The sequence below is a fragment of the Centruroides sculpturatus genome, unplaced genomic scaffold (genome assembly GCF_000671375.1).
Source record: "Centruroides sculpturatus isolate CEXI.00-Female unplaced genomic scaffold, Cexi_2.0 scaffold827, whole genome shotgun sequence".
Taxonomy (NCBI): Eukaryota; Metazoa; Arthropoda; class Arachnida; order Scorpiones; family Buthidae; genus Centruroides; species Centruroides sculpturatus.
This window is the reverse complement of record NW_019385127.1, coordinates 220,342-244,775: the sequence shown is the minus strand read 5'-3', so window position 1 is coordinate 244,775 and position 24,434 is coordinate 220,342. Positions and strand designations below refer to the sequence as shown.

Sequence of the window (24,434 nt, the reverse complement as noted above, 5' to 3'; positions counted from 1 at the left end):
TTACTATAACTTTTATTACGTTAATTATACAAGTGTTTTAAAAAGATTTGCTTTAAGAACCTTCTGCCAGCAGTCATATCATTTGTCAAAGCAGTAGAGTACTACAAGCCGTTTTTTGTAATGTTGCTAATGGTTCTGATAGTTGCAGCTTCGATCTCTCATTTTTCTTTAGCAAATATCTGATCAAGTAGGGCATAACAGCGCTGTTCCATTCTTATTTTTTAACTTTACTATGACAGACTTATAATTTCCTTAAAATGAAAGACAAGCTAGAGGGATGAAAATTTCAATGAGAAGCAATGTCGAAAAACTCGATTTTAAGTCTGCTAGGCAGGAATTAAATGTAAACAGGGTTTATATTATTTTTTTTTTTTGAATTACGCTAATCAATATGTTGAAAATAACAGAAGAGAGAGCATTTTTCCATTATTACACTTTGTAAGCATTAAGATGGGTATCGACTGCGTAAGTATTGATAGTTCGATAGTTTAAAAAGTTATCGATAGATCTATAATTATTAATCGACATACTATCGATTAAAGTATTTAAATGTAATAAACGTCTTCGGTTGATGATGGTTAATTTTTCTCCTTAAAAATCTTAATCATCAATCAATATATATTATAAAAGTAAGTGTACAGTACCTATTTATGGCTTTTAGAAGGTTTGTACCTGTATAATGTCAGAGATAAGGAAGGGCTGTTCTTTTTTTTTGTAATTTATATACTGGAAAATTCACTGAGGAGGGGTTGGAACATATTACACCAACCCGAAATGAATATGTAGTTCAATTAGACAATAAAATCATATTGCTAACCGAGAATTGCTGTGAGACACGTCTACCATATTGTTTTGGATTACAGAGATGGTTTTACATTGAAATTGAACATTTAATATGTATAACGATAAATGGTGGCTGACAACTTAACCAGTTTAAACTTCTCTAACAGATAAAGAATATTGTTCGCCTTCTTATAACCTGCTCTCTTCCTCTATTTTGAGCCAGTCTGATGCCTACCGTCAAAATTCATCGTCTGAAAGAGTATTTAAACCGATTCTTTGTTTTCGTTTTAAAATATTTCGTATGTAATTAATTCTTTCAAAATATTGAAGATAGGATTTTACGTTTTCGTAAGGTTGGTTATGGACGACGGCGTCCGTTATTTAGAGTGTCCGCTATTTAAAGGTAAATATAATAAATGTCCCATTTGAATGGTATGGGAATTGTAAAAATGTCTGTTAAATAGAGGTGTTAACTATTCGGAAGTGTCCGTTAATGAAAGTTTACTGTATTAATATTATACTAATAAATTTATTTCATTTCATTTAAGCCAGTGTTTCTCAACGGGGGCGATATCGCCCTCATGTGGGCGTTTTTCGATGTTGACAGGACGATTAGCAACAATTTATATTTTGCAGGGCGAAAAACAATTTTCTGGGCGATTTAGTAAAACATTATATTAAGAATAATTAGATATTTTATTCGTTATATCGTACAATAATTAAACAAATAACATTATACTAGTCACTAGTCTATTCAATGCAGTACGAATTTGGCGTTAGTCTTGGCTCTCGGCATCGAAATTTTAAAGTGAAGTGGCCGATACTACGTTGAAGGAGGCGACGATTCGTTAGAGGTTGAGAAACACTGATTTAAGTTAAACATATTCTTGAATGCCATTTGTATTATGTGAATGTCAATTAATGCAGTTTTTATTAATTAATTTGATTTAAATTTAACTATGATACGTACAGAAGAAAAACGGAAATAGTATCTTTTCCGCATGAATAATCAAATGTAATTTAAATAGCAACGTTATCGATGTTTCGTTACATCGATATTTAGGCTTGCATTAACTTTAGGCTTGCATTAATTTGATATAACAAATTAATGCAAGCCTAAAGTTTATTGCTGCTTGTTTGAAACAAGTTTATGGATTCTTAGCGCTTTTCCACCAAGGACGACAATTGCACTCACAATATTGTTTATTGTTCATTATTTATTGATAACAGTCACTTCATATTTGGTTTTAGATTCGAATAGAAACCCCAATGAGTGAAAAAAGTAACTAAGCTTTTTGCATTTCTTTCGTATTACTTCGCGTAACCTTCTGTTGATCAATGTCCAAATTTTCTTGCGGACCATCAATAGTCAAAGGACTATTGGTTGCCGACCGCTGTTCTAGGGTAAATTTCTATTTTTAAGCTTTTACATAAAATATAGACTTTATATATTTCATAGACAAACATCGATTATGTCACTAGCTCAGATGCTTTAAAATGTATTAAATTTCTATTTGTAATAAAGTACCAATTTCATATTATCAAATCGGCATTTGCATTGTAATCAGAACTTAAAAATTAGGAATAGCTCTTAAAATCAATTCGTTCACTGGTTTCAGTACAATATGTTCGTAACCTTCTATTAACGTTTCCTGAAAATAAAAAAAATTATATATATATAACTTATACATATGTAATTCCAATAATTAAAAACGTTTAAATACAAATACAGTAGAGCGTCGATTATCAGAAAGCTAATCATCCGAAAGAATTCCAGTCGGCAAATTTGAATTTTCGCCAGTGGTGGGGCGCTTCAATCTTTGGCTATGTCTTGGGCTACTCAAATATTTTACGTTTTTGATAGAGGAGAAGGTGGTATTATGGAACCCCAATTACATTTTAGTGAATTGTAAACAAGGTATCATAACTACACCCACATTTTTTGTGCGAAAAGTACCGGTAACTAGTAAACTAAATGTTCCTAATTGGATTTTTCGCTAGTGTAACTATAAGTATGGTTTTTGAAGGCTTTTGTACAAAAAGTCCGAAAGTAGGCTTAGAGAAAATCGGGTGGTAATATGGAACCTTACTGTATATTTTCAAAAAAATGCTTTAATGTAGCCAAAAACAAATAGGAAAGTACAAAAAATGTTAAATAATTACAAAATTATTTACTCCAATGTATTTTATCGCAAAAATGCTTTTATAATAGAAAAATATGACCTCCATCAACAATATATATTCCAGCAGCTCTTTTTCAATATTATCAGGAAGAATTGACATTCTATCTAGTGTCTTTTTTTCAAATTGCTCCGGACGAATGTCTGATTGCAAAGAGAGTGTTCGGAGGAGTTGAGTTCCATATTACTGTAAAAGCACCAAAAGGGTCCGTATTTCACGCATCGCCATCTCGAATTAACTTATGTCTGTCAAAACCAAATTTTAAAAAACGTGAACATCACACAAATTAATATGTACATCTAAGTCTTTGGAACGGAATACATGCACCAGTGAACCTACAACTACACGATTTAAATTTTAAAAATAATTAAATTCACTTAGCATTCAAAACTTGCAAATTTTGAAAAACACAAATTTGCTGATTAAATACGGACAACCGTTCAACTGAAGTAAAACGGGTTTTCCCGTTGCTATGGATGTCTGCCAAGTTTAGTTCAGCCACATTCCGCTACAGTTCGCCTTTATTATCAGTTCGAAATGGGGTGATTCCATAATACCCGCAGTGTTCCATAATACCACCTTCTCCTCTACTAAATTAACATCTGAAGTATAATTTTTTATATTTTTCAATATATTTATTTTATTTGTACAAAATAAAATAATTTTTAACGATACAATAGTCTTTGTTAGGCTTAACATCGACGAAAATTCAACGCAAAGCGACACACAACGGAGAAAAATTTCAACATCGGATACGTTAAACTATTTTTTCGTACATAATCGGTTATCCGAAATACAAGTTATCCGAACAATCCCAGTCCCCAATTGATTCGGATAATCGAAGCTCTACTGTATATGTACTGTATATATAATAAATATACTGTACTAAAAACAAGTAAATATACGTGGTACAATCCAAAAGTTCGGGTACTACAGTAATGTATGACAACAAAAGCATGTACTGTATTTGAAATTATAGCATATGAAATTGATTCTATCAAACCTTTCCTACGTGTTCAGGTTGATTTCGCCCATGTCACGTGATTAAACCGCGAGCGCTGTTGTTTCTTTCAGAGATAGTTACCTTTCTTTTGCGACGTAATAAAAATGAAGTTTCAAGAACAGTACTGCAACATTAAATTTTGTCAGCGTTTAAGTAAAACACCTACGGAGACTTTAAAATTGCTAAGAAAGGTTACGGTGATTTTACCATGGCGAAATCAAAGCTGTACAAATGGCATCGGCGTTTTAAAGAGGACCGAGAATCCATCGCAGACGATGAATATTCTTCGACTTCACGGAACAAGGAAAGTGTTGAGTTGGTCTCTCAATATGTTCTCAAAGATCGTCGCCAAACCCTTGAAAAAATTGCTGCGGCTACTCACTTATCAGAGACTAGTTGCCAGCGTATTTTAACAGAAAATCTTAACATGCACCGAGCAAAGGAAAGGTCATGATATGGGTGTTTTTTTGATTCTCAAGGAATTGTTCATTTACAATTTATTCCCGAAGGCAAAACAGTAAACAAGGAGCATTATCTAGACATTTTATGTCATTTGAGAAAATCCATTCGTCGTAAATGGCCACAGATCTGGCAAAGTGGAGACTGGTACCTTCTGCACGACAACTCAAATTAATCTGCTTCCACACCCCGCCTATTCACCGGACTTAGCCCCATGTGATTTTTATTTGTTTCCATCAATGAAAAAGCATTTGCAGGGACGCTGTTTTGTGTCATCAGATGAGGTGAGAGCAGCATCGCAGGAGGCCTTACGGGAGGTTTCAAAAAATGGCTTCCAGCGGTACTTCCAGAAGTTATATGAGCGCTGGCAAAAGTGTATCGTTGCCCAAGATGATTACTTTAAAGATGGTTATGCATCGGCAATATAATCTTTTTAAGGTAAGGAATTTTAAGCCAAGTCCCCGAACTTTTGGATCGTACTACGTATATATATTCACTTGTCTTTTATATCTAAACATTTTAAAAGTAAGAATACATTAAGTCTTTTATATTTAAAGTAAGAATAAGTATTTGCATATGCACTGCTCATTTTATTATCAAATATATCGATTTCAAGATTTGTGTAATGATTTAAATGTGATAATTCTTAAATTATTTTTACAAGGAGAGGGCGAGATGTTCGAATCTCCAATTCGAATGAAACCTAGTGAGTACCCTAAACACAAAAGGCTCCTCGTTCAAATAATATAACCCGCTTCTCAAGCATTTCCAAAAAAATTCGGCCGCTGAAAATACAGACTTATAAGCTAAACAATGAAAGTTTGATGTGACTGAGTGGCGATAGACGAGTGGATACGATGCTAGGTACTGGGGCTAGACAATGTGGAGCGTTTTAAACGTACAAAACAAGAGATTAAAAATTGTGACGTCATTTAGCGAAAACAAGCCTTTGTTGATTTAACTTTTTACGTCGTTAAACAAGACATTTCTTTACATTAATTTTCACATATTCTACATACTATGTCCTTACAAACGAATAAGCTTCAGCGATTACTGCATGCACATGGACAAAATCACAAGGAATATGAAAATGGGTTACATAGTCGCAGTGTTTTATTTTTTAATTGTTAATACTATGAATAATTTCCTCATGCCCTCATATTTGTTACAATTCAAGTATTACAATACCATCATATGTAAAAATAAATACGAAGAATAAAAATTTTATTTAACAACGTAGAAGAGTTCATCTACAGAGAATTGTTTTCGCTAAACAGGAAATGACATCTTAATTTTTAATCTCTTGTTTCATAATCTTCAAACTTAAGGAATAACAATAGTAATAATAATGCTAATGCTACACATAGGATCACGATGCAGTTGATAGGCAGCTGCAGCCACTTGTAGTACCAAATTCTTTGGTAAAGTTTTTGAATTCCACTTAATTTCTCCTGTTATTGCTCGAGTTACCAAACTGTTAAAAAATCCAAAATTACTGAAGTAAAAACTAACAATTGCATAATATAATTCAAAAATTAAATCACAAAATGTTACACATAGGATAAAACAAAGCTAAACTAAAATTTCAAAGGTCGAACCTATATCGTTTATTACCAGTACTTAAAGTCTTTAAGAATATGCAGTTTAGAGAAACCTGCAATGAATGTAACTATCTCATGAATCAAATAAAAACCTTTATCATCTTAGACTTATATCTAGTTAAACCCTGGATTCATGCCGCATTAGATTTTCTATAAACCAGTCGTTTGTACTAATAAATACAGTATAACTATATTGCATACAGTATTTTTTGTTTTGCATCCCGTATCTTTGTATTGCATACATTATTACAAATTCGTAAAGATTATTCATGTAGGCCTATTTGAAAGTTAAATTCTTTTCAATAAATTATAAATTAAATAAAATTGTAATTTATAAAATAATTGCTATAATCGCGCATTAATTTTCACCACTTAATCTATTATTAATATAATTAATGACATAAAATCCAAAATGGCGGACGAATTAGCAACTATTCTAAATATAGTAATTATATTGTATAGTATTATGTCATTCTCTAATATAAGTGAAAGACATAGTAAACTGTTCATTTCGATGTCTTAAAAATAGAGAAATAGACTGTTATTTGTTTTAAAAAAGAGCTTCTGGACTCTTTTCTTCCAAATAAAACAAGCTATTATTGTAAAAACGAAATAATAGCATGTCCTGTAGTTATACCTTGGTCTTGGTCTGGATAGAGATAGGCACCAGAACACATGCCATGTGGAACACATCATTATAATAATAATATTAATTATGTTGGTATATAATATGATGTGTAATAATAATATTACTGTTATCATCATTATTATTATTACTTATCTCAACTCTTAGTTATTTCTTACTGAATTAACTTAACTGCATCAGTCAACAAAATGAGAAAGAAAAAGCAAAAAATATTAACTGAATTATTCATAAAAATTATTAAACAGATTGAAATATCAAATTTCACAACACCAGAGAATCATATATTGCGTTAACACAGAATATTTAAATAAAGCTGTCATAAATTTATTACTTACCGTTTCTTCACATATTTCGAATTTATATTTGGTTAAAAGACGTGTAAATATCTGTCTTAAAGAGAGATAAGCAAACCGCATTCCAATGCAGTTTTTAGGTCCATAACCAAAAGCTTGGAAAATCATCGGATTTAATTTCTGTTTATTATGTGGTAAGAATCTACAACATATTAGAAAAGTATTATAGAAAAAGGAGAATTTATATTAATTTATGGTTTTAATTTTCTAACCGATCGGGATCAAACGTTTCAGGATTTTCCCAATATTCAGGATCATGATGCAGTTGATAGGCAGCCACTTGTAGTACCAAATTCTTTGGTAAAGTTTTTGAATTCCACTTAATTTCTCCTGTTATTGTTCGAGTTACCAAACTGTTAAAAAATCCAAAATTACTGAAGTAAAAACTAACAATTGCATAATATAAATCAAAAATTAAATCGCATAGAATTGTTATTGTGTAATTCCAGGTAGCATTGTACGAGAGTAATAGTTTTAAAATAAATTAAATTAGTTACCACAGCCTATTTCCTTGATAAAATGTAAAAACAAAATAAATAAGTAAATAAAAAGTGAAGATATATTTTTATTTATAATTATATAAATACTTTTACATTTAACAAATTAACTATATCTTATTATCAATATGAATGATAAAATATCCTTAATTACTAATTTTTGTTTTCGTATGGAACAGCTTCTTTTCATATCCGAATACTTTCGAACTGAAAATTCTAATGAGGTTCGTTAGAAAAATGCGATGTTTGTAAAATTGAAACTACCGTCGAATAAGATTTAAAGTTTCAAAGTCAACCATGTAGATAAATTAATGAGGAGTTCGAAAGTACTGTGATAAGAATGAGAATGGATCTAAACGGTTTTAAAATGTAAGAAAGCAGAAGTTAGTGACTATTATGGAGGGTTCAAGTGAGAAGACAAGATACAGGTATCCCTCGTACAACACGGTACTTCTACAACACAGTTTCTCTCTAACACGGTTTGGAAATCCTCTGTACAAAATTTCACAATTCGTAAGTGTGAACTTCGTTATTTGACATTTTTCTTTTAAGTAGGAACGCGTGTTATTTCAAATATGTCCGTGGATTTTAGAATAATGAAATTTTCAAATTATTTTGTGCCTTTCGTCAGGTTTTCTTTAATAAAAACTGATAATGCAATTTTTTCTTCCTTGTTCTAACTTTCCTATCAACCAAGTGTCCTTGTCCTTGCTTTCAGACTTTAGCCTTTAAGACTGTCACTGTGTTTTCTGTTTATAAATTAATCTTCGTATTTAGTAAAGTTTATTTAACCGTAGGTATTACTTACCTACGAATGATTACTTCATTCATAAAAATGACAAACGAAATACAGTACAGCGTTATTAAGGTACTCGAACACAAATTCTGGAAAAAGTTGTATAGTACTCGACTAAACAAACACGGCCCACTAAAACAAATTTTCGGTTAATAACATATTTTAATTTTTATTTTTTCATCCATAAAAAATTGTGATAAAAATCAAAAAATAAGGACGTTACTGATATTTCTTTTCAAGATCAAGAAAAAAGCTGAGATGAAGACAATACTTTGTAAAAAGAAAACATCCTCGTTTAATTAAAATTAATATTAACGTATAATACGGTACTTTTAATTGTGATTGTTAATTAATTATTGATTGCTTTAATAAACATATTTCTCTTAGTAACGAAAAAGAATAGTATACTTTTGTTAACTTTTGAAACCTATCCTTATGTTTTGCATTAGTCCTTTGTTTCGTATTAAACGGATTCGCATAACACGGCACTTTTTCGGAACATATCTATATTGTTATACGAGAAATACCTATAGTTGAATTTTAGAACGATGAAATTACTTCCGTAAAAAGTAAATAATAAAAAAAATAAAACACAATTTAGAAATTGTGACCGTATTTTACGATCTATAAGACACTTCCATTTCAGCGCAACGTATTTACTGTGTTTCAGCCATCCGATGTGTTTGGTAATCAGCCTCAAAAAAGTTTTCTGTAATTTGGTTAAAAATAGTTATAATAATAAAATGATAAACAAAGGATAACATTTTTATTAGAGAATTAAGGTTATCTAAAATCTAGTGAAAGCCGTTTGGTGAATTCATTAGATTCCTAAATTTTTGTAAATTTTTATGAATAAATGCACTTATTTCCCCCATTATTAGAAAAGGGGTTCCAAAGGATGCGCGGTTTTACGCCGCTTCTTTGGGACATATTCCCAATTTCTATACCATAGTTATATTGAATATGAAATAATTAGCCTATATTATTAAGCACTAATACAATTGAATAAAAGTTAAAATAACATGATCAATTTTACTGCTATTTCATTCAAAAATAAAAATTTGGCCCTATTTTACTTTGTTATTCTCTGGAGAAATACTGCAATTGTATAATACAATGTGAAGAATGTCACGTTATGTCAATTCAAATATCTTACGAAATTTTTAATATAAATTACAATATTTAAATTAATTTATTTCATATTTAAATTATTCATAAAGTTCTGCCCATCAAAAATTATATGTAAATATTTACAGGTTATTTGTCTTGTTATTAAGGCGGATGTACACACCTTCCTCGTACCCTTTAAATTTGATTTTTATATAGTGTCATTCTTCAGAAAATTTTGTTCAAAATTTGAAATATTTAATGAAATTATGTAAAAATATTTTACATTTAATAAATTTGCTGATGTAGCGAATGAAACATATATTAATTATAAAAAAAGTGAAAATAAGCAATATACATTTTTTTATTGCTTGTAAGTTTAAACAACAAATGCATTTGGGCTATGTTTTGCAATTATTATTTAAATGCATGTACAGTGCATATTGATAGTAAAAAAATATTAGTTAATTATCTATATTCACACTTAATACGAAATTTTAAATATTTATAGAGTTGAACTTACACTCTGACTATAGTGTAATATCTGAGAGTTTCATTAATTACTTGATCGAGGTAAGGAATACCACGCAAGAAAGAATTTTTAACTTCTTCCTGTAAAATTAAAATATTAGACCATAATAAAATAACTGACATTTAACCAAATTTACATAATTTTATTTTACTGTTTCTATTAGTTAATGATCTATTAAATAATTAAAAATTATCAAATAAGAGCTATGAAATGGTTTTTAAATAATTCTCTTTATACACTTGTATGCATACTTCTAAAAAGTTATTCATACTGAGATAATGATAGGCGCTATGCAAATTGATATTTTATATATAGAATGATAGATTAGTTTGATGAAGCGAAACACTAGCAGACTATGAAGTGTGTGTTCTGATCGTTACTATAATGATAAATTATGAGAACTTCCGATTCTTCACAACAGGATAATACCTTGAAGCTGCACAATCGATGCATTATTTTTGGATAAATGATGACAGATATCTTAAATTATAACTTTTTATAAAAATAAACATTGCGAATAAAATTGTTTATGAGGTCTGAACACCACATGCTCAGACCTCATAATTGTTAACATGATATATACTATATATATATATATATATAATGTGACTTTAGGTTTGGACAGGAAGTCATGTTATTTCAATTTGAAAATTTTCTCTAGAACGGAGTTAGATAGATGACCGGCACNCTAAAGAATGGTCAACTTTTCTCTCTCTCCCTCTCTCTCTCTTTATATATATATATAGTTTTATATATACAGTATAATATATAAAAAATACTTTTAATATATTTTTTAAAAATTAAAAAAACATGCTTTATTGATCATGTTTTTCAAGTTTCGAGTGGAGGATTATGGGGTTAGTCACACTTTTATCCCATAACATCACCGTACTGCATTTACAAACACGCATTATGATTACATTCTACATTTGTTTATATTTCTCGGGTTTCCGAATGAGGATGTGGCCACACCCTATAACAATTAAAAACGTTGTCATTGGAGTTAGGTATGTCTTCGAAGTTTCAGTTCTTCTATCTTAAAAATGGAAGTAATTTAAGTTGCAAGATTTGAGGACAATACAAAGCAAGTTAAAAGAAAGCATTTAATAATAGAGTAGATTCGCTAATCCTATTTATGATCGGTCTGGATGGCGCGGTCGGAAAGCTCACGAATATGAGTTCGAAAGAAAGACCGTTTATTCGTGAAAAAGAGAGACGATAAGGTGTTTATAAGATTTGCCCCTCGACCGAATGTTCCCGATTGGTTTTGGACCTCATGCTGACGTTCCAATTGGTCATTAATCAGTTTCCAGAAGAAATTCGAGACCATGTTGGGTCACGGGAAAGATCAACATCGAATTAAATTCGACACTGAATATGACTCCATCCCAAGATGTTTACCGATCTCAGGACTTACACTGCTTAATAAAAAGTAAGTACATTTTCCCCCATTGTCTACAAATTTGTCAAACAGCAATTAGTTTATTACATTCACATTTCTTTGTTAATTTATTAGGGGAGAGGTGTTAAGGGAAGAGACGCTTGCTGGATCTTGCACAAGTAATTAAAATATTTCTTTCAATTTTTACCCACTCGTCTTATTCTGCAAGATAATAAACCCCGGGGAATACTTACAATTTAAAAATAAAATATACGGGTTGAATCGAGGTAATACGGTTTTTATGGCTTATATTTATTTTTATTTCTGATACACTTCTCTGTCTTTTCTTCATAAATATAAGAATGAAACTCTGATAAAGTAAATATTCATAAAATTAAAAAAAAATTTCAGTAATTCTTACCTCATTTGTGTTTATTGAATTTAGTTCTTTCCTAACTTTTTCTTGGATTTCGGGATACTTTGCCATCATATACAATGCGAATGTTAATGTCGAAGTCGTTGATTCGTAACTGAAAAACCAAATAATACCGTTTTAAACAAAATTAAATTCTTATATAATTTTCGTATATTAAATAGATTGAAAGTATAACTAATTTTGTTTTTAAGATTATTACTTTATAAATGAGCAAACAGAAGATACAATGAAATTATATAGTAATTCATGACAAAAGTACCGATCTTTGCGTATGTTTGAAGAATGGTACATTGAATAAATTTGATCTATAAACGGGTGTTCGGAAATGCATTGTTGAAGCGTTAGATAAGTATTTGGTTCACCTGAGTGGATCTTTGCAATGAACATTATTCATATGCAGATATTAGATAAAATGAATTTGATCCATGCAGGCGGACCCATGCAGGCAGACCATATTGTAGACTTTAGTTAGATTTGAAAGATTCTTAACCCTTGTGATAGAGTTTGACAATCCTTTCTACAGTGTCTCAATGTTTGTAATGAAGATGAAGGACGTCAGTTCGAACAGCTGTTGTACTCACCACAAATGCTATATCCAAGACCATTTGCTGTATATGTCAAGCATAAGCAATCCTGTCTAGCGTCTCGGCGGTGCCTTTTTGAACACCTGTTTATGGGATCAAAGTCGTTCTTCGTATCATTCTACAAATATAAGTAAAATTCAGTACCATTGTCGCTAGTAGTCTGTATAAGCTTAAGCCATTTGATTAAATAATAACATACAATTATTACAGTATGTACAGTATAATCTCGAATATCCAAGGTATGGAAAGCGGGGATATCCTGCATGATCAAAACTTAGATAACACGGAACGTTTGATAGAAACTAATCGACAAAATGGTCCACAAATATATCGTTATAAAATCAAAGTTCCGTGATGATTAATATTGAATTTCTTTAATTTTTTAAAATTTATATCGTCATGTGACGTCATTACAGTAATTACTTTACTTAAACTTCTGGAGCTTTATCTAGTTCCACGCATCATCCCGCCAAGATTCGTAAAAAGAAATGTATTGTAGGCTACTACATTTCTTGTCTTTGCTGACAAGTATTCTTCCAAGATTCTCCTCAAATAATATGAAATCTCGGTTAAATTGGTTTAGGTTAAGCTCTACAATACGTAAAAATTAAAGTTGCATTGTATATTCAGACAAATTTTACAAACAACGCTTACAACCAATAGATTTTATGAAACTTGTTCCGTGATTGTTTATTAATGAATGAAACGCATAACTATTCATAATTAATTATAACTAAATTTAAAGTTTCTTTGTATTTTGCTTCTTTTAGCATTCACTAGTAAGCGTTTAATTTTTAAGATTTGATTTGTACTGTAGATTTATTTATTAACATTAATTAACTACAGAGCAGTATAAATGTCTTTATATTATATATTCATGTATGTATAATATAAAGACATTTATACTGCTCTGTAGTTTTTTTCATATTGTGAAATGACGAGCAGAGATAGTTACCTTGCCAAAACAAAATTCATCATATTTATAACAACTTCATCTGTTGACAATGATTTTTTCATCACACCTAATTTAATAGAATTAATAAAATATTAGAACATCGGTACTGAAACGTTTCATTTTTATTCATTGTATCTTTTACATTAATTTAATAAAAACCTAAAGACATTTATACTGCTCTGTAGTTTTTTTCATATTGTGAAATGACGAGCAGAGATAGTTACCTTGCCAAAACAAAATTCATCATATTTATAACAACTTCATCTGTTGACAATGATTTTTTCATCACACCTAATTTAATAGAATTAATAAAATATTAGAACATCGGTACTGAAACGTTTCATTTTTATTCATTGTATCTTTTACATTAATTTAATAAAAACCTACTTAATTTTATATATTCAACAAAATGTATATATTCTAATTCTAATTATTTCAATTAAATCAATATTACTATTGAATTAAAACCGTATTTAATATCGGATGTCTTGTTTAAAACTGACACATTTTAAAGCGTTGTGAAGTAGTTTTTACCCCAATTTTACTTACAGTATAGTTTTTCCAAATGTGTCACTCTCAATCCAGACACCCTGCATATATTTAAAGTGTGATTATTATAAAAACTTTCATAATTTTTCTAATATTATTGAATGCATGGTTAGTCTAATTTACATGAAATAAAAGTAATATAACATTTTTTCATTTATTATATAGGCCTATATCCATATGATAAGAGTACGATACGAAAGGTGTAACGACTTACAAGTTTTATCATTTTCTTTTTGTTTATCGTATGTAGCATTCATTAAGAGTTGTACAAAATCATCCCGTTGAATCTAAAGTATTTTTGAAATGTAAAATTTAATTAAAAAATTTGAAAACAATAGCAAAATATTATTTATTTTACTCAAAAAGTAGTAATGTCTTATAAAGCCGTGGGAAGATTGCTTCTCTTCAAATTAACAAACAATCACTTAACTCAAATGAAAAAGTTTTAGTTACGAGTTGCGTAACTTTCCCGGCAATAATAATTATTTTAAAACTGCCTGTGAGAAATTTGTTATGATATCTTATTTAAAAAGTTTTTATATAATTAATTATTATAAAATGGCAAAAAACAACTTTGAGGGCAGGATTGCGGAGTCGGTAAAAAACACTCGACTCCGACTCAGACTCCGGCAAAATTAAATACCAAGTCATTTTATGGGGGAGGAGGCGCTCATAGGGATACCCTACTCTGAACTCTGAAAGGAGCCCCGGGCATTTACCCAAATACTTTTATAGTTAGTATTTTTAACATTTAACTTATATTAATATTTATTTATATAAAAAATTAATTTTTAACAAATATTTAATAAGAGGAGAAAGGGGGGCGAAAAATTCAACATCTACATATCTTTATTCTATAACATTTATACTTCAATTTCGCCTTTCCAGAAAAGTTAATCCAACTAAAAAGTGTGCGATCTAGCTACTTCAGCTTCTTGTTCAGAAAAGAAAAATATATACGCTGATCAATTAGTCTGGCTCATTCAAAAAATAGAATACTTATTTAGATCAGGGATAATAAAGGAATGAATCAAAAATATTCAAATTCAATTGGGTCAAAATAATTTAACTACTAAACACAAATACTGCAAAGAAAACTACATATTTAATAAATTAAATTCTTGCATTTTGTATTTAAAATAAATGAATTATAGCAAAAACCAAAAAGATTTTAAAAAATTAATAAATATAAAATAAACTTTCTTTCATTTAAATAAAAAAACTAAATTAAATTTTAAATGCCGGGGTCGGAGTCGGTGTCAACACATTTTTCCCGACTCCACAGCTCTGTTTCAAAGCAAAGACGACTTTTATGAAAAAAAATTGTAAATGCTAATAACAAGTGAAATCTTTATTAAGTCCGGCCTCCTCGAGATATAACACATGTTCCTCTTCTTTCTTCCCCATCTCTTGATCTTAATAGCATCAATTCCCTAATACACAAACCTCTGCAAAACTTCAGAAATTTTCAACGAAAGGAACAGGAGTTATAAAGCTTCAAATTGGGTAAACAAAATCGTGCCCCCACACACTAACATCCATACATAAAAAAACTCGAAATTTTTTTATTACATTTCTCGAAGTTTCAAGGTTCCGAGTTCAAAAATATAAAATTTTGTATGGTCATTTTACGATCAATCGTTATACTTTCTCTCTGTTATGTATGACAGCCGGGAAAGTAAAAATAAGACACAAGAAAACTAAATCTCAATTTATTATTAATTTCTTAGATAATTTTGATTAATTCTAATAAAAATTATAATTATTTTTTCTTGTCTTTGTGATAGCTCGGACTTGACATAAAAAACTTGCGGGTGAAAATTTACTTTTTGAAATTAAAACTTGCTATAATTTTTTCCACGATTGTTAAAATTGTAAAGTACATGGTAACTCTATTAGCCTATTACTGCATATTTTCTTTTCTGTAATGTATTAATCATAAATTTAAAAAGGATTAAAGAAATTTTAGTATTGTAAAAAGTAATTATTAGGTGTGAAACGTGAAACATGCTAAACTCACAAAGCGTTACAATAATAAAACCAGAAAAAGAATATATTGTGAGTAATAATTGGTGTATAAGTTCTAAACTTTTAAGAATATTGAGGTAATTAAATTGTTTAATATATATGTGCTAGTTAAATTACATGATAAGCAACAATTATAAATACTTCCATATGAAATGAATAAGAATTATAACTACTATATATCTTCTAAGATGAATTCCATTCAAAATATTAATTTCATCAATGATTATTTTTTGATTATTACAATAAAATAATGTTTGTAAAATTTTGTAACCTTTAATAAAATTAATATTTATAAAATAGAACTTGTACTTAACATTTTAAATTTACATAAATACTATATTTAATACGTTCATTTTATCACTGTTATAAAAATAATTTATAATTGAATGAGATACAAACTTGAGGATTTGATTTTCTCAGTTGAAGTACACTTAATGAATTCTTATAAGCTCCAAAGCACGAAGGTCTTCCTAAAAAATATGAAATCTTATCCTTCATAAAAGTAATATAACATTTTTTCATTTATTATATAGGCCTATATCCATATGATAAGAGTACGATACGAAAGGTGTAACGACTTACAAGTTTTATCATTTTCTTTTTGTTTATCGTATGTAGCATTCATTAAGAGTTGTACAAAATCATCCCGTTGAATCTAAAGTATTTTTGAAATGTAAAATTTAATTAAAAAATTTGAAAACAATAGCAAAATATTATTTATTTTACTCAAAAAGTAGTAATGTCTTATAAAGCCGTGGGAAGATTGCTTCTCTTCAAATTAACAAACAATCACTTAACTCAAATGAAAAAGTTTTAGTTACGAGTTGCGTAACTTTCCCGGCAATAATAATTATTTTAAAACTGCCTGTGAGAAATTTGTTATGATATCTTATTTAAAAAGTTTTTATATAATTAATTATTATAAAATGGCAAAAAACAACTTTGAGGGCAGGATTGCGGAGTCGGTAAAAAACACTCGACTCCGACTCAGACTCCGGCAAAATTAAATACCAAGTCATTTTATGGGGGAGGAGGCGCTCATAGGGATACCCTACTCTGAACTCCGTATATTAAATAGATTGAAAGTATAACTAATTTTGTTTTTAAGATTATTACTTTATAAATGAGCAAACAGAAGATACAATGAAATTATATAGTAATTCATGACAAAAGTACCGATCTTTGCGTATGTTTGAAGAATGGTACATTGAATAAATTTGATCTATAAACGGGTGTTCGGAAATGCATTGTTGAAGCGTTAGATAAGTATTTGGTTCACCTGAGTGGATCTTTGCAATGANCAAATTCAGTTGAGTCAAAATAATTTAACTACTAAACACAAATACTGCAAAGAAAACTACATATTTAATAAATTAAATTCTTGCATTTTGTATTTAAAATAAATGAATTATAGCAAAAACCAAAAAGATTTTAAAAAATTAATAAATATAAAATAAACTTTCTTTCATTTAAATAAAAAAACTAAATTAAATTTTAAATGCCGGGGTCGGAGTCGGTGTCAACACATTTTTCCCGACTCCACAGCTCTGTTTCAAAGCAAAGACGACTTTTATGAAAAAAAATTGTAAATGCTAATAACAAGTGAAATCTTTATTAAGTCCGGCCTCCTCGAGATATAACACATGTTCCTCTTCTTTCTTCCCCATCTCTTGATCTTAATAGCATCAATTCCCTAATACACAAACCTCTGCAAAACTTCAGAAATTTTCAACGAAAGGAACAGGAGTTATAAAGCTTCAAATTGGGTAAACAAAATCGTGCCCCCACACACTAACATCCATACATAAAAAAACTCGAAATTTTTTTATTACATTTCTCGAAGTTTCAAGGTTCCGAGTTCAAAAATATAAAATTTTGTATGGTCATTTTACGATCAATCGTTATACTTTCTCTCTGTTATGTATGACAGCCGGGAAAGTAAAAATAAGACACAAGAAAACTAAATCTCAATTTATTATTAATTTCTTAGATAATTTTGATTAATTCTAATAAAAATTATAATTATTTTTTCTTGTCTTTGTGATAGCTCGGACTTGACATAAAAAACTTGCGGGTGAAAATTTACTTTTTGAAATTAAAACTTGCTATAATTTTTTCCACGATTGTTAAAATTGTAAAGTACATGGTAACTCTATTAGCCTATTACTGCATATTTTCTTTTCTGTAATGTATTAATCATAAATTTAAAAAGGATTAAAGAAATTTTAGTATTGTAAAAAGTAATTATTAGGTGTGAAACGTGAAACATGCTAAACTCACAAAGCGTTACAATAATAAAACCAGAAAAAGAATATATTGTGAGTAATAATTGGTGTATAAGTTCTAAACTTTTAAGAATATTGAGGTAATTAAATTGTTTAATATATATGTGCTAGTTAAATTACATGATAAGCAACAATTATAAATACTTCCATATGAAATGAATAAGAATTATAACTACTATATATCTTCTAAGATGAATTCCATTCAAAATATTAATTTCATCAATGATTATTTTTTGATTATTACAATAAAATAATGTTTGTAAAATTTTGTAACCTTTAATAAAATTAATATTTATAAAATAGAACTTGTACTTAACATTTTAAATTTACATAAATACTATATTTAATACGTTCATTTTATCACTGTTATAAAAATAATTTATAATTGAATGAGATACAAACTTGAGGATTTGATTTTCTCAGTTGAAGTACACTTAATGAATTCTTATAAGCTCCAAAGCACGAAGGTCTTCCTAAAAAATATGAAATCTTATCCTTCGCTTCTCTTATCAATGTAAAAACAGTTGAAAATTCTGGAAAATATACTGAAATTGTGAAATATAAATTAATAAGCATGTAAAGTTAAAATAATTTAGATTTTATTTCAAAGAGAATAGTTTTAAATTTGACGCAAAATCATTCCCTTTCACATCTAAATCAATTAGATACAACTAAACAAGAAAAAAATTCATAGATGGAATAACACCAAGTTAATTCGAGTGACTTTGTTTATTTCAAGTACACAGCAGTTGAGTAAGATATTTTATTAAGGTAGAAGTTATTTGCATCCAACCTATAGATCCAAATACATAATTATTTAACTTTGCCATGCATATTAATTAATATTGTTTTTTCAGTAAACCTCAGTCGAGAAATAAAAATATGCTACTTGTTTCGTTAACAGAAGCTCTTTAACACGTTTTTGGAAGCAGTCAAATAGTGAAAGAATGTGTTGTCAATCCATCCTATTTTAAAGCCGCAATCTTTAATTTTTCTTCAGCGGTTAATTCGATAACTTTTCCCATTTTTAAAATAATGACTTGCAGAACACGAGCAAACACTCTTCTTGTTTTAATATCACACTTCTACTTGCATATTTAAATGTTTTATTCACGTGTTTCTAAACCTTTTGCCGATTACTGGTATTTCTATACTTTTGATATATGAACTCGATTAGCGTTGGCTAGCGTTGTATTCTCTGAGCTAGAATCAGAGGAAAAATCAACGATTTCTAGTAATAATTTATTATTTAATCCTATGTCTTTCTAAGTATTTAAATATATCTAAATTTAAGAAATTATAACATTAAGTTACTAACAATAATCTTATTAAGACAAAATCATGACTTACAAGCAAAATTTACAATTATATCGTTGTAGGGTACATTTGATAGTTGTTTGGAATCCTTATAAAACTTTCTGTACATTTCCGATCCATCATCGTCTATTCCGAACATAGTTGACATTGTAAGGTCGAAAGCATATTCACTAAATAATGTTTTCATTGGAACATATTCTTTATTTTCTATTTTCTTCTCTATTTTGTTTGTCAGGCGTGTAATAGATTTCTCCAATATTGGTATAATCTAATATTAAACATTTTTTGATTATTCATATTTTGAAATAAAATTCGCCTACAGAAATTGACTATTATATAAATACCCCTTTCAACTTTCTACTAGTGAAAGTTGAAGACATTATATTGCGAAGTTCTTTCCAATATGGTCCCCCGACAACTGCAACTGCTGATTTTCTGAATGTCTTCATTGGCACTCCAGCATCTTCAATGAACCACTAAATAGCAAACAAAATTTATTATTAACAACTAAAAATTATTCATTAGTTTAATTATAGATTAATACCTCTCGGCCAGAAGCATTCTTGTAATTGACGACCATAAAATTCTTCATAAATTCCAAATCTGCTACAAGTAGGATAGGTATGGAGCCCTGAAAATATCTATGAATATCATAGTTATGTTTGAAATTTATTAAAATTTTTATATTTTAAACATAGAAATAATAAAAAGAATATTAACCCGACAACATTTCCATATTTCTTAATCCAATCGATATGGCATTTAGCAACTCCCTGAAAAACAAATAATTATGTTTGTTTAAATATATTTTACATTTATGGTTATAGACTAATTAATGTAGATTTTATTCACAAAAATATCAAAAACAAATTAAACTAGTTGGTTTTATTAGCCAAAAATAAGAATAAAACTGCAAGATTAGTTAATAAATTTCAAGTTAAGTTCAGAGAATAGATATTAATGAAAATGAAATATCTGAAAATAAAAATAGTTTAGAGGAAGAAAGTTCTGACAAATAAAAAGATAATTATGAAATTTAAACAGTTACGTATTTTATGTAATATAGAGTTAATAAAAGAAAATTATTTAAATAGAAAAATTATTCAATAGAACATGAAAGTGCAAAATTTATTTCAAACTGATATTTTCTTCTTTTTGACTTTGAAAAGATATTTTAATTGATAAATTTTATTGTGAAAAATACTATAATTGTACAGTTATTCTTTACTTCTAAATTACTGAATATCCATAAATACTTTACTGTAATTATAACGGTAAAAAAATTAAACCTGTTGGAACTAATAATTTCAGGCAAAATTAAAATTTCATAATAACTATTTTACAATTTTTTCTCCACTATTTTGCTGAAAAAAGATTAAAAAAATAAATCAAGTGCGTTTATTAATTATTTAAATTTATATATCTTTTATTTTTATACCATATATAAATTTTTATATCCATATTAATTCTTTAAAGATTTTTCTAAAACATTAAAATTTACAATAAAGTACTGTATATTGGAGAAATAAAATTTGTATAGAAAAATAAAAATTTTAATATATTTTAAAAAATATATTTTGCATAAAAAGAAAATTCTATTAAATTAAAATTAAAATAAAACATACTCTTTACCGTAGTGTGTATGTTGTTTTGTGTTTTATATTGTGTTGTTATGAGTTATGGATAATACAGTATAACTTTAAAGCATCCGTAATATTGCCAACTATAAAAACTTTTTTATAAGGAAATTATTTTAAAAATTATAATGTTACTTGTATTTTTGAGAATTATTTCGGTTTTTTTTAATAAAAATTTTAATCTCAGAAAGAGAATGAATATACGTATAAAAAAAGGTTTGGTAAAATTTATTATTACTTGGTAATAGATTTTTTCTTGACTGAAATGCTAAATTATTACTAACATGAATAAAAAAAGTGATAATATCCCGTAAAAAGCTTTATGTCTGCCCTATCATAATACTTTCTTATTTATGACATAACATATTTGGCATAAATACTATACACAACAAATCTTTTGGTAATCAGAACTTAGTAATATGGTGACAGGTAGAGGTAATGTGGCGATAGGTGAAATAAGTTACTACTTTTCTATAAAAACATTTATATTTATATTTTATTTGTAAATTTGTGCACTAATTGTCAAACACCTTGCTTGCACTTGGGTCACACATAAATAAATCTTCATTATGTGGCGATAGATCGAAAGAAGTTGTTAGGTAATGTGATATTATATATAACTAATAGCAAAAAACCTATTATAAACTATCCATGATCCCATGCGATCATAATCAGCATTTCGACAAACTAAACATAATATTAGAATTTAGTTTAAATTAATATTAAATAGAAAATTTGTCCTCGGAAGTTAGGATATTTCTATATTAGTAATGCGGGGGTACTGTACCTAACGGGAGTTATTCGAAACTTCATTCCGGAACAAAATCTACCATATTTGTGCCAAATACTTATTTTAAGAATGATGTATTTTCTACCCAGATTAGAATGCTCACACCTGTCGGCTTACAAATAATAATATACAAAATGGTAATTCACGAATGGTTTTATTTTCATATTGTACAAAATAATACAGTACGTTACAAATATAAGATCCAGAATGTAATACCCTACCTTCGTAATAAGGTCATCCATATTTCCAGAAAAGAAATTCGGTTTTGGCCCCGGAATTCCCAAATCGATAAAACATGAAAATTGTTTCTTTCTCCATCTAAAAAGTATATAAATTTTTATAAAATCTGTAATAAGGCCTATTTACATAATACAAAATTCTCAGAACAATCCGAATCAAAATATTCGAAACTATACCTGATGTAAAAGATTCAATAAACTAATACAGATCCCGTTAGCGCCCTCAAAAATGACGACAAAGAGAAAATAAAACTGCGTGCCTTTGCTCGAAGAATTAAAGTCAATAATTGTTGTTAGATGAAAGCTACGATTCATTAGGGTAAACATATCGTAATAAGCCAACCTGTATTTAACATTTATGATAGGTCATTTATATTACGATGCAAAATTTACGTTATTATCAGTTAATGTTACCATTTGTGTCATGGTTTCTATACAGATGATCTGCGTAAAGATCCCAAACTCAAACTTTTAAAATTTGTTCTTCGTATTAGAATAAACGTACGAAAGTGGAAGTTGTATGCGCAATGTAGGGTACTTAATGTCAAATATTTTATCGTGCCACAACAGTTGTTGAAAATGTCTTTCTTCCTAAGAACACAAGTTGAGGCGCCTGGAATATTTTGTGAGATTGTTTACTTTCTGTAATGATGATCAATTCATCTAGAATATGTTGATTACTACTGCACGCTCTGGTCCTTCAAGAATCAGGTCCCCACAAAAAGAAATTAGGGGTTGTCAAGTCTGAAAAGTTTGGTGGCCACAAACTTTGAAAAAATTATGCGGTCCCTGAAGAATTCCCGCAGTATTGCCAACGTCATAAACTGAACATTTTATTGTTCTTTAAGATTTTTTTAAAAAATTAAAATGTGACGAGGTCCTGTTTTTAATATTGTTAGCTTCTGATTCTAATTCTTGATCCATAGTTGTGAATACTAACATGAGTGTGATTCTCGAGATGCAGTTAGCCACTCTTAATATATAGAGCAATAGACTAGAGTGCAATAGTCATTCTATTTAATATCTGAAAGCAAAATAGACTTCCTAAAACGCGGAAAATTATAACATTATAATCAAGCAAACAGTATTGTACGAATAGGAGAATAGATTAATTAAGATAAATATTTTGAACTGATCCATGGATTTAAAATGATGTGTTCAGTAATATTAATTATACAAAATGTAACTTCAATTTAGAAGAGAAGCACTCGATTATCAAAATATGACAGTTAAAGATATCAGATAAAGACAATTACAATGGTTTTGTGAGGACTTGGAGGCCGTCAAAAATCAAGTTCTGAGAGTTTAAGGTAGGATCCTGTCACCAGGCATGTATTATCGGACACACCTTCGATTTAGACCGAAGAAACGGCAGATATGTAAGGCACGAAGGTAAGAGCCACTCCGAAGTCCAGAAATGAATCTCTTAAGAGGGTGAATGCGAAATGAATTAAACTAACTTAAGAATGGAAAGAAAAATTTACTACGGAAAAACTAAACATAACATTAGAATATAGTTCAACTTAATATTAAATAGAAAATTTCCATAGAAATTTATCCGAGATTTACATACTTAAATATCTGTTCAATACGCCAAATGCCATGTAATTTATTAATTAAGCAAACGAAATACGGCTACGTATACAAAACGCTATTTTCGTTAATTGATAATTATTAATAATAATATAAATAAACTGCAGATAAACAACATGTATGGACTGAGAACCTCACAGTTTTCCAGATAGATTTTATAAAATGTAAACCTTTATTATAGATAGAACCAGATTTCCTTTAATGTAGCCGAAATTATTTTTAAAGAGGCCCCAAAAATAGTAAGTCTCCCAAAAGTAGTAGCCTAGAGCTCTATAAATATCTCAATTTGTTACTTGTAGTTCAATATTGCAATCCCGAGGAAGAAAGAATGTTTTCACTCATAAAAATTAATATTCGCGTAACCAAAAGGTATGGAATTACAGAATATTAAAAATAATTTAAAAATTATTTTCTAAACATTTTCTAAATAATTTTCAAAACTTGATTTTTAAAACACTCAATTTTTAAATATCCCACATTATCATAATTATATTAATATTTTTACTTAGTAATTTAATATTTAAAAAAGCTTAAAACTTCTCCCAGAATTTTAATCAAGTTATTATTTCAGTAACTACTTACCTGTACCAGAAGAGAAAAGGAATGATGAGAAATAGTAATATATTTATGAAGAAATACATTTAATGTATCTAATTACTGAAATGTATATAAAATATGAAGT

General features: G+C 28.7%; 1 protein-coding gene across 1 annotated transcript; it reads right to left on the bottom strand.

The window, feature by feature from the left end:
• Window positions 1-1,976: 1,976 nt before the first annotated feature.
• LOC111635163 (cytochrome P450 3A2-like) lies at window positions 1,977-24,434 on the bottom strand. The gene is made up of 14 exons (XM_023380036.1): window positions 24,335-24,434; window positions 22,142-22,238; window positions 20,214-20,266; window positions 20,038-20,134; window positions 19,838-19,969; window positions 19,527-19,761; window positions 18,579-18,721; window positions 16,474-16,546; window positions 13,539-13,605; window positions 11,761-11,869; window positions 9,950-10,038; window positions 7,239-7,379; window positions 7,009-7,168; window positions 1,977-2,435 (listed from the first exon to the last, which is right to left on the bottom strand). The coding sequence occupies exons 1-14, from the start codon at window positions 24,391-24,393 to the stop codon at window positions 2,355-2,357; spliced, it is 1,536 nt and encodes a 511-aa protein (XP_023235804.1). The 5' UTR covers window positions 24,394-24,434; the 3' UTR covers window positions 1,977-2,354.